Here is a 12,302-nt window from a genome sequence, read left to right as displayed (position 1 = left end):
CAGATTTTACTAACACACAGTTCTCCAGTGTTAAAAAGGCAAATGACGTCAATAATTTGTGATTTTGAGTTTATGAAATTAAAAAAAAAATAGCCAACGTAACATCTGCAACAACATTACTTACATCAGAACTTTTGTATGCAAATACAATATAAATACAAAATGTCATTATTTTAATAATTACTGTCCTATGTCAACATACTCCAATAGTAATTTACATTGTACAGGCTTGATTAAATAAACAATTGGTGATTACAAAAAACTTCGGCGATCTTTCAGTCCCTGTCAAAGGGCTGAGTGTTGAAAATGCAGATGACAGTGAGGGCCCTGAATGGATGCACTCCCAGGTTCTTCTTTGTATCCCTCTCTAGCGCTGTGTTGTCATCTGTGATGCTGTCATGGCTGCTTAACCAACGTATCTGTTTAAAAGAAGGCTGATATTAGACTCTTGCTTTGTTTGATCTGGATTCAAAAGCTACAACCGTGTGCAGCGAGTGCATGCGCATGTCCGACCGCTCTTCCCAGCACCGCTCTATGAAAACAAGCAGGCAGCTGTGACACTTACGCTCAGCATGTGGTTTGAAAGTTTGGTAACATCTGAAGCACAGTGCCAGGAACATGGCCTCAAGGCACTGGAATGTGATGTACAACAGGGGGAAGAGAAACAGGGGTCCAATGACCTGCGGAGGGAAGGCCACCTTTAAGATGGCAGAACACAGCTGGATGTTTTGACACCCCGTCTCCATGGAGATGGTTCTGCAGCATCTGTAAAGAGGTGAAATAAGTTTTTATTAGTTTATTGCACCATTTAAAGGTGACGTAGACATTTTTTTACTATGTATCCTGACATTAGCAAGATGGTTTGCCGAGTCCCCTGTGGTGTCTGACTGAACTTGTCATTCATATGCATATTAACAAATTATTGAAAGTCTTGGCTGAAATATTACAATGACATAGTATTTAGATAATTTACACGAGAAAAAGTAGCTTTACTGCAACTTTAAAAACTGCATTGCATTGAAATGTGCACTTCCTTCACTGTATAGCAACTAAAATGTACAAAACTTCAAATGCTCATAATGCAAAAAAAAAAAAATCTTAAGATTTTTTAACTGCACTTACATATGAAGTTGCAAAGCTAATTTTGACATTTTTTTTATACTGCTGGGTAGTTAAATCTTTGACAGTGCTTCATATTTCATAAACTCATAACATTGCAACACTTTAAATCTACAAATATCAGCCTTTTGTACAATATAAGTACAATATATCCCTCTGTAATTTCATAAAGTAGAGTTCATCTGGAACAATGAAGTCAAGTACACTATTTTAAATTTACCCTTGTACTATTTCAGTTGGTGTATTTATTTACATTTCAATACTACTGTGAGAAATGGGTTATCTCTGTCCCAATTCAACACAATACAAAATCTACACTGTAAATAGTGTCCTTGAGCTGCAGTGGAAGTCAAATACTTTTTCTTTCTTAGATGAAGTCTACTTTTATGGATTCTGTCAATTTGAAATTACAAAGTGCAAAACATTAGGCTTCCTAATCCTTTAGCATTGGATTACAGAGCAAAAGAAGTATAAGAGAGAAAAAAAAAACATGTTTTACGTTTTTCATTTAGGTAAAACAAATACTTAAGTTGAAAAAACTGGAAACTCCAAGTTTATTTTTCTTGAAATAAAGTTGCAACTGTGCAAACTGTTTATTTAAGAGGAATCAAATGAATGAAGTTAATCTAACTTAAACCAGTGCCATTAATAGCACTTGTTGACTCAATCTGAATAAATCTAGTTCAATTGTGTGTTGCCAAAGGCAGCAACTCATTTCAGTTGGTCTCTTTTTTCATTGTAAGCTGGTTTTGACTATGTATTGCATTCACACTGGAGACTGATCCAAAAATGTCAAATGTAAATAATTATCTCAAAAAGAAAACTCACTTACAGCTGCAAAGTTTAAACAATTGTAGGCCTTGGTGATCAATAATATTTGTGCTTCTCTGTGAAATTTCGTTCCAGATTTAGTTTCAGTTTGAAGTTTATTTGGTCATGTTTGCAATCCATCATTTCCAGTTGCACAAAGCATCAAAGGACATTGATTGTAGTGCAGAAACACAACAGTTTGAGAAAGAGAGTATAGCGCTGTGGCACTCTGTATACATGTAGTATGTTGTATGGCTGTAGACCTGCTTGTTGTGGACTTGTGTGTTCTCTTACTGTGGACTGAGTCTGCAGAGGACAGACATGACATATCCCAGCATGTAACCGATCATTGGCATCACAGCAGCCACAAAGATCATATCTGGCTCAAAGATCATCCATATTACATCTTTGACAAAAAAGCCGGACAGGATAGCAACTACGATGGTGGAGGCTGCCCAGATGCTGAGACCACCCTGTCAAGAAAACAAAACCATGTTACATTAGTCAATTTATTTCCTGTAAGTATAGCCACAGCAGCAAAAATCCTCCCTTCGTCCTTGTTTCCAAATGCATCATACAGCATCTGAAAGGTCTGGTTTAAATTCACAGTGAAACACTAATCATTTCCTGTGGCTCAAACTTTCCTGTTTATTTGAAGCACAAATTACACCCACACTATGTGATGAACACTTTTTGTAAATGCAACTTGTTGACAAATTCCACAAAAGACATATCGAAATGTCACAGCATGAAAGCACACAATAAAATTACAGATGACGAGTCACCATGTAGCTGCTTCATATTCAGAGTTCTGCTAGTCTTCATAACATCTGCAACACATACTTTTCCTTCTATAACAAGTCAAAGCTTGTATCAGATTTTCTGTTCTTCTGATGACTGTTTCATTCCAGTAATCTCACCTTTATGACTACTGATGTGTAGTTTGGTTTGTAGTGATTAATCAGAATGCCAATAGCACAGGGCACCAGGGTGAACACGAGAGCAGTAATGATGCCGACATATGGTACAGCCTTTTCCAGACCGTAGATGCCTTGGGAGAAGATATAGAGCAGCAAAGGCATCAGACCCAGGGCAGCGATGCTGGAGCAAGTGGTCATTATGATGCTGGGAGAGTATCAAAGACAAGAAGAAACTTTATTAGACTGATGTAAAACAATGCACTTTATTCGTATTTACTGACAGTCTGTGGTATGACACAGATGCATCAATGAGGGTTTACCTGAGGTTCATGTCACCCTTTAAGAGCAATGAAAACATGTTTGACAGGGTTCCTCCTGGACAGCAGCCACAAATGAGCACAGTCACAGCTTTAGTGGGATTCATGGACAGGGTCTTGGTCAGACAGAAAGCACTGAGGGGCATGATGCAGAACTGGGCCAGCAAGGCAATGGATACTCCTTTTGGCTTTAAAAGATGAGCCTGAATTTTGGAGATCTCCATCATGCAGCCGAGGGATATCATAGTGATGAAGAGGATGACAATGATTAAAACATTAAGGACTTGGTTAATGGGTGAGGAGAAGTCCGGCATCATCATGGTTCCATTGCCAGACACATTTCCTGCATTATACATGTTGGACATTCCTGTGTAGACTTCAGTCACGTTCATGTTGGCGCTGATCCCAATGCTGTGCTTTTGCTCTGCTGCCGCTTCCACCTGTCACGCAAAGCAAACAGAAAACATGGATGTTAGATTTTTGCTACTTGCAGGCAACAGTTGAATCTGGTGAAGATTTGATTAGTTGCATTTGTGTTTTTGATGACTTTACATTTGCACACATTAAAGTCCCTCACTGATCATTGATTCAAACCGTAAAAGCTCATCTCTTTGTACCCAAATTATATACACAGAATTCTACATACATAACACATACATCCTGTTGTCTTCATTTACGGGCATCAAAAAATATTGTTTCCTTGTCTGAAAAAAATATCCAAAAATTCAGCAAAAAAATTGCCCAATTTTCTGAAAATTTGCAAAACCTTCAGGAAGAAAATTTTAAATAATTCCTTAAAAGTTTCGCTTAAAAGTATATTTTAAAAAAAAGAAATTTGGCAAGAAAATTCTTGTGAATATTTTTCAAAAAATGAGTAAAAATCCCCCCAAAAAATCCTAAAAATATCTAAAGTGACTACATATGTATCAGTAAAACTTCTGATATTTTCTTTAAGAACATTCACATAAAAATCAATCAAGATCCAGCGAAATTTGCTGGATTTTGGTTAATTTTTTTGTGAATGTTCTTAAGAAACATTTATTTTGTTTCCGCCAAAAAATGTTCAAAAATTTCCCAAAAATGTTGGAAATGTGGACATCAGAAGTTTCACTGTGAAAATCTATTTTTTTCCACATTTTCAAACTTTGCAACAGGTCAGTTTTGACCTACAGGACAGCACAAGGGTTAAAAGTTTGTTTTCTATGAAAATAATCCCTTATTCTGGCTTACATGTAACACTGTTACTTCTGTCAGAATGTGCAGGTCTTGGGAGTCCCTCTCCCTTTCACCCCTTTGCCACTTGCTGTAGCTCAAGCACACCAGCTCACCTATGACTCTGCTCAAACAGTGTAAAACAATCCAAGTGTTTTTGAGACTGACATTAGTAAACTGCAGTTCTAAGGTGGAAATATTCAACCATGGCTGTAACTGCTTATTTCACTCATGATGCACCTTCTAGCATTTACAGAACCACCATATGAAAGCGTTAACGTAGACAACACCAATAAAAAACAAAACAAACAACAACAGGAAATACCACCATGCAGTTATAGGCCTCTGCCAGCCAGTCAAGTTGCAGCTTTACATCCAAAGTTCAATATGACCACAGTGTCCCCTTGTGTTCCTGAGCTATAGTTTTGCATGGCGGTCAGAAAGGGGTTTTTGAAGAACATTATGATCTATTATTATTAAGTAATTACCCAAGACATCTGGAAAATGTCGCTATTTGCAAATATCACTTAAAAAGGTGTAAACCCTGCATCTTTTGCAGACTAGTTTCAGCTGCTGACTTGGTCCACTAGTAAGTACTTAGAGTAACAGAACTGCGTTTGTGGGATTAATGTAAAATAAGCTACAGTGCCAATGAAAGAACATGTGTTTCTAACTTTATTTCATCTACAATCGAGGTCTGCAGCACAGAGGACCAGCTAGATCTGGCTTTAACTACACAGACAGTATTTTTGTTTGGATAACTTTATTTTTGGCTTTTGGATTTCCACTGTTACTGTGCAGAAAGTTCAGCCAACAAAAGAAACTTGGAGACATGTTCACAAGAAACACTTGGTATTCATGTCATGTCCTCTCCAGGGACAAAAACAAGCCATTATTTTACTATGTCCACAGTGAGTAGAAGTTGTGACAATCTAGAACAAAGGATTCAATTCCTTGAACAGTAGTGGAAAAACAACCCTAAATATTAAATCAAGTTTATTTACTATTTAATGGATTGTAAAGCAAACATATTATCTGGAGTTTAGGAGTTGGATAAAATGTAAAGCTGTATTTAGGCTTCCGGCTTTACTCTGAAAGAAATTCTTACTCGTTTTACCTCAATAGCAACTTGGACTGGGAGCATAATTTTTGGTAAGAGGAACCACCATGTGATTTATTATCTTTGGATCTTTGAAAGAAAACAGACATGTTCTGCTTCCTTTGCTGTTTTTCCCAATATGTTCCTGAATAACCTGCTATTCATTTAAAGAAATGTCACCATTTCGAGCCACTGTTATCTATTTTGCATGGAGGATTTTATGATGTCACATTTTACAGTTCCATTACGAGGCTGCCTTTACTCTAAACCCAACCTTTTCTGGATTGCTATCTATTTTTAGTGAGTTAGCAAAGCGTATCATTCTGTCAGTGAGTGTTAACACTGATGGATTAAAGTTCAGCAACTGAACAACATGTTGCATGCATGTTGTTCAGTTTGTCAACAGAAGAACATCATGTGTGACATCATGACTAAATATCACAGCTAGTCTGGAAGCCATGTAACTATACAACAACACACAATGTGTACACAATTTGTACGCATACATAATACAGTAAAGGAGTAGAAATAATCAGATTTTTTAACAATGTAACTGAACTTTTTGGAATTTCTCTCACTGAACATGAACTGCTGTTCCAAGCAGTACTTGTAAATGCCTTCAACACAGCTGATCTTCAAAAGAAAGATTTTTTTCTAAGTGACTTAGAGCAGTACTTCAATAGAAAAAGGAAAAACACTCTATGCCACAGAAAACATTTTTCCAACCTGAAAACCCCAAGCACACATGGTAAAAATGCTTTACAGCTGTTAACAAGTTATTAAGTTGTAAATTAGTACTGTATTTGCCTCAAGAAGGTCAAGTTAATAGTCAAGCTAATAAAGACTCTTTGTTCCAAACTGATACTGAAGCCTATAAAATGTCTGCTTCAAATGCTCCAAACTTATAAAAACGGGTTTCTCTTTGAAAAATAAAATGCTCCTCTTTAGAGGTAATGTGACGGATTTTGTATTTTATTGCAACTGGTAAATCTGCAGAAGAGACAAAACCAATTAGATTTACCATTTGTGTAGCCTCATCAACTTATCCATTCATGCCTAAACTAACAACTGCACACAAAAGAACCACACTGCCGCTCTACATGACAAATGCTTTGGTTTAGCACAACTTTATCCACAGTTTATCCACAGCTGTATTTCATATACAGTAGTGTCAGTCTTCCCCTTTGAATTCACAGATACTGTACTGGTTGGCTACTTCATAAAGACGCTCTCTTACCTCAGTGTCAGGCCAGTGGCTCCAGCTTCAAACAGTGCTCACCCACACTCTTGTCTCCTCGCATTCTTCTGTCGAACTCCTTTTCTCTGTGTTTCAACACGCTTGTCCTCCCCTTTCTGTCACATGGCCTAATCAGAACAAGCTAGGTATAAGCATTACAATCTGCCCCCCAAAAAGAAAGCAACCAATCACACATCATTCGGTGGATTGTGCAACTGTTTTCATCATCCTGTAGTGCACAGACTTCCAGAGAATCCAGGTTTTTAATGCTGTTACTGGAAGTTCCCCACTACCGACAGGGAGCTATTTCCCCCCAATTCTTTTAATCAGGAAACCGTGGGAAAGCCTGGCATCGGTTGGCTTGATAATGTGGAAAGAATGTAATTGTTTTTGTATACCTAAAGAGGCACTTTAATTATTTAGCCTCACAAGCTGTTAATTAATATTATGCAATCGGGCAGAGGGTAAGTTTGCTTGGCAGAGTTATCAGCCTGCTCAAAAGGGGGCCTTTTTAATTGTGAAACTGGGGTGCTTTCGTAAACACAAGGGACCAACTATGTAGCACAAGACTGAAATGTTGTTGCCCTAATCTCTAAAGTACGCTGGAGATTAGGTTGAAATTAAAGCGACTGCTTCTTAAAATTTCCATTTTATGGCTGCACTTCACATGCAGCCACTCAGCAGAGTCCTTTACAGATCCAATAGCCTCAGTTATGTTAACTTGCTTCTTTCACACACACAGATGATAAACAAGTGTTAAACCTATTATTATTACTCCGCCAAGGAGTGTGCCAGAGTTCTATGACGATCAGTATACATTTGTCCTTCTGTGAATCTGTGAATCCGTCCGTCTGTCTGTTTGCAACATTATTCAAAAACGGAATAACAGATTTAGATGAAATTTTCAGGGAAGGTCAGAAATTGCACAAGGACCATCTGATTACATTTTGGCAGTGATTTAATTCAGTTCAATTCAATTTTATTTATATAGCGCCAATTACAGGTCAAATTGTCTCAAGATGCTTTACAGAACCCACATGCCTGAACCCCAGAGCAGCCCTAAGATAAGATAAGATAGATAAGATAAAGATAAAGTTCTTTATTTCTCCCCACTCCAGGGGAAATTTACATTGTTACAGCAGTTTTATTTACAATATATACAAGGGTGGCAAAATTTTTAACAGAAAAAATAAAAATAAAAATAAAGTTTAAAAGTGCAAAGATGTGCAGTGCAAGAATGTCTGTGCAAATTTTATGGTTTGGGGTGGTAATGATATAGTCCAGTTTATGTTAACATCAGCCAGTGATGCTGATGTTGTAAAGTCTTATAGCAGATGGGATGAAGGACCTGCGATAGCGCTCTTTCTTGCAGGGTGGATGTCTCAGTCTGCTGCTGAAGGAGCTGCTTAAAGACCCCACAGTGTCATGCAGTGGGTGAGAGGGATTGTCCATGATGGATGTGAGCTTTGACAACATCCTCCTCTCACCCACCTCCTCTATGGAGTCCAGGGAACAGTCCAGGACAGAACCAGCCCTCCTGACCAGTCTGTTTAGGCGACAGTGGAAAGAAAAACACCCTTTTAACAGGGAAGAAACCTTGAGCAGAACCCGGCTTTTTGTGTGGGGGGACATCTGCCTGCTGGCCGACGGGTTGAGAGGGACAGAAGAGGTAGAGAGGTAGAGAGGTGGTGGGCTGCAGAGGTAGAAGGGTAGAGGGGAAGAGGGATAGATGAATGGGAGCAGAGGGGAACAAGGAACATATAACACACAGTTGGATTCTTGTGTGATAAGATAGATGATATGTACAAAGTACAAACTAACATTGAAATTGATTCATAGTTTACTGTTGGAATGGACAGTTCTGGCATTAAATATACTACATATATAGCTGCTAGTAAAATTCAAACAGTAAGTAAATGAGCATATCAAGTGTAGAGAGGGCAATGCAGAGGTGGAAATGGGCAGCAGGAAGCAATGGGCTGGAGGAAGGTCAGCAGCAGCATCTCACAGTGGACATGATGGAGACTAGGCCAGTTGGTGGGACAACAACCACACATCTGAAGCATCCAGCTCTGGGACCAGGGACACTCGGAGAAAGGACACAGGGAGAAACAGAGTTACTTAGAGTGATGTGGCTTATAGTCTGGATCCATGGATTTGTTAAGGATTTCTGTATCAGATAGCAGCACGGCGTCACTGTAACTATGACAACAAGTGAACACTACATCAGCTGCCTGCTGGCGATCACATGATTGCGAACCTACTGTAAATCGACCGGGACTTACCTGTCAGCAATGATGCAAGGGACAATTTTTTAAATTGTGAAGGTGTTTCCGAGCCAAATCAATTCCCGCCACCCGCTACATATTTAGGTCACGTGATTCGGTATCCGTACATAACATACATAGGCATAGCACACGGCTGTGCTCAAGGTCATTTCTTATTAAAGATTTCATCCGTCGGAATTGATACAAAGACTGAGCAGAAGTCTGAGTGCTTTGCTTGTAATTATTACGACATTCAAGTTGCAAACATGAACCAGCAAACCTCCATTAAACTCAATAGATTAATTATCTAATGAACATAACCAGGTCAAAGTTAAGGTTTTGGCAGGACTTTGTTGAACCTTCTAGATCCTTTTCTTGGGTGCGAGTTCACACAATACATAGTGGTAGGCTAAAACTTTATCTATATTTTTAATAAGTTATGGCAACAATATAATCACGCTCATTTCACTGTAAAATTCAATCTGGGATCATGGTGGTGGTGTTGATAGTGGGTTTTAGTCTTTTATATACGTAGCTAACGTGACACACTGATATCCAGTAAATTCTTGTGGTGTAATGCACTGGAGGTAAGATGTTCCAATGTTATCACTTAAAAAAATCTTTGAGTGGAGCAAAAAATTATAGGAATAAATTATATCAATGCTGTAACGTGAATGTGAAATGTGAATCATTGATTGTTGGTTTATTTTGGTTTTTTAACAGTCATAAAACCAGGACTGATACATTTGGGGTAAAGTGAACCATCTCTGCAGTATTTTTATGCCAGAAACTAGTAGGTGAGGTTAGCCGGTAGAAAAATGTTAAATCACTTAAAAAACAAAACAGCAACAAAAACATTTTTTTGTTAAATTCTAATTCACTTAATCTGACATTTCAGTTTATGCATGTGACAGAGTTTGTAGCTAATGCTTGTGGATGTTCGTACAAGGAGATGTTGGCTGAATGGCACCTTGAAAAGACAGATTTACTGCCCAACAGCTCCTGCCAAAATTTACAAATTAAACCTGTTCATCATCCTTTTGAGACTGTTGATTTTATTACTCTGCCAAAGAACACCACGGAATTATGTGACGATCAGTGTATGTTTGTTTGTCTGTGCACAATATTACTCAAAAATGGAATAACAGATTTGGATGAAATTTTCAGGGAAGGTCAGAAATGACACAAGGACCACCTCATTAGATTTTGGCAGTGATGCAGCTTATAGTCTGGATCCACGGACTTGTTAAGGATTTCCAAATCATTGTGAGATAGTGGCACAGCTTCACTGTAACTATGACAACAAGTGAACACTACGTCAGCTGCCTGCTGATGATCACATGATTGCGATCCTACTTCAAATCCACCGCTGTGGACTTATTGGTATTTATATGTTGGAAATGATACAAGGAACAATTGATTAAATTGTGGGGGTGTTTCCGAGTCCCATCAATTCCCACCACCCGCTACATATTTAGGTCACGCAGTTCGGTATCTGTACATAATGTACACATGCATTACACATGTCTGTGCTCAGAGCAAGGTCATTTTGTTCGTGGGTACATCTATAATAAATGGCCACATTCTATGTTGCCGTGATTTCTGATCATCAATGACAAATAAAGAAATGTTGCATTTCTACAAAAATATGATGCATTTCTGATGATGCTGTATGAGGGAATGAACAGCCTTGGCAGAGTACTGCGCTCTCTGAGTGCTTTTGTTGTTTAGTTTATGTGACCTTAATTAAACAATGTGATAACTAAATTGAAATTCTGATCTTATCTGCTTGAATCAGGTCATCTATTGTTGTATTTATTACCATCAGGTGTTTCTATTGATTACATATTGCACTGTATTTCTCTCCTCAAATCAGTTAAAGCAAGTTTTATTAACATATTATTATTATTATTTGTTGTTGTTATTGTTGTTGTTGAATATAAACATAGGAAGCCAATAAGACGAAACTATCTTGTCTGTAGACAAGATAAAATAATTGATTCAGGCAGGCTCTTCCTGGCCACAGTTGTGTTTATTTTTACGCAATCCTGGTGCCTTGATAAATGTTTTTTTTGTGGGAAAAAATGATGACAGAGAGACAAAGCTTGAATGCTTTGCAGAATATGTGGGACCATCTTTTAAATCTATTCATCAGAATCGCAGTCTGTTTTATTGCCAAGTAGGTTTTCACATACAAGGAAACTGATTTGGTGTTTTGGGTGTTTCACAATAAACAATGACAAGCACAAAATTTACAAGAGAATTTTTTTTTTTTTTTTAAAAAGCAAGTGTTGCTGGTAGAAAATGAAAATAAAAAAAATTGATATAAACATTGAATATTACAAGACAAACAGGACATATTACAAGTGAAATTAAAAGCAAGTGTAGCAAAACAAAGATATTAAAAAAGTAATAAAGCAATAAAAATATTTGCAATGTTATTTGAGTGGGACAGTTGTGTAGATTGTATAGAAATCTGCAAATTATTTGCCCAGAATGTGCAAAATCACACAGTATGTAGTTTAACAACTTGAAATGTTTAGTGTGTTATTGTAACATTGATCAGTGGCTGTGGTGGAATGTGGGGCCAGAGAGGCAATGTCATTTAGTTTTCTGGCTTTATTGATGAGGCCTGCATTTTTTATTTCCTTTTTTTTGTTTGTTTTGTCTGTTCCCCCGAATAATGCACATCTTTGCAGTTCTCCGGTAGGTTTATCAGCAGTGATATCTTGCTGCTGAATCTATTTCAAGGTCTTATGGAGGCAAATGAGCAGCGATGGATAGTAACTGGGGGGAGGGCAGCCGGAGTGAGCTGGGCCACCATCTGGCCTCATAATCATATGCTGGGAGAAGAGCAGGAGTGTAGATGTTGTAGCACACTGGACTGCTAACTAAACAGCAAAGTGTAGCACAATGCATTCAGGTCCTGTATGCTGCAGCATCATGTTTACACTGACAGTGTAATTACAGCCAACATGTGGCATCAGATAAGATGGTGCAGGTTTAATGCTTTGTAAAGATATCGATGTTAGAATGCAGATATTGTGTTTTCTCGTACAATTCATTACAGTACAATCTAGCATATCATAGTCCAGTAGAGAGGGAACAGGACGGTCCTGAGGCTGCTGTGTTTGCAACTTGAAGGAGATAACTGTCTATTTCAGTGGGCGCGTTCAACTTCGTAAACTACTGGGAACTGTAGTTTAATTTTCTGAAAGAACTCCAACGCAAACCGGTGCTAAATTACCGAGTTACCTCATTTCCCACAAGGCCTTGCTCTACCGCGCCTGCGCCGTGTGTGTTTTCCCGTCCATGTGTAGG

General features: G+C 38.1%; 1 protein-coding gene across 1 annotated transcript; it reads right to left on the bottom strand.

Annotated features, from left to right (window-relative positions):
- Positions 1-55: 55 nt before the first annotated feature.
- LOC111588196 (hepatic sodium/bile acid cotransporter-like) lies at positions 56-6,954 on the bottom strand. Its single transcript, XM_023298418.3, has 6 exons — positions 6,715-6,954; positions 3,170-3,606; positions 2,850-3,054; positions 2,224-2,402; positions 566-765; positions 56-419 (listed from the first exon to the last, which is right to left on the bottom strand). Exons 2-6 carry the CDS (start codon positions 3,556-3,558, stop codon positions 397-399), a joined length of 996 nt encoding a protein of 331 aa, XP_023154186.2. The 5' UTR covers positions 3,559-3,606; positions 6,715-6,954; the 3' UTR covers positions 56-396.
- Between the last annotated feature and the right edge of the window lie 5,348 nt (positions 6,955-12,302).

This window comes from Amphiprion ocellaris, chromosome 20 (assembly GCF_022539595.1).
Source record: "Amphiprion ocellaris isolate individual 3 ecotype Okinawa chromosome 20, ASM2253959v1, whole genome shotgun sequence".
NCBI classification, from domain to species: Eukaryota; Metazoa; Chordata; class Actinopteri; family Pomacentridae; genus Amphiprion; species Amphiprion ocellaris.
This window is presented reverse-complemented; position numbering and strand designations above follow the sequence as displayed.

Coding starts and splice junctions, on each gene's coding strand:
- LOC111588196 (XM_023298418.3), bottom strand. CDS start 3,558: ATGAACGTGACTGAAGTCTACACAGGAATGTCCAACATGTATAATGCA. Junction 3,055..3,169: donor AAGGGTGACATGAACCTCAG/GTAAACCCTCAT, acceptor ATACTCTCCCAG/CATCATAATGACCACTTGCT. Junction 420..565: donor TTTCAAACCACATGCTGAGC/GTAAGTGTCACA, acceptor TCTTTTAAACAG/ATACGTTGGTTAAGCAGCCA.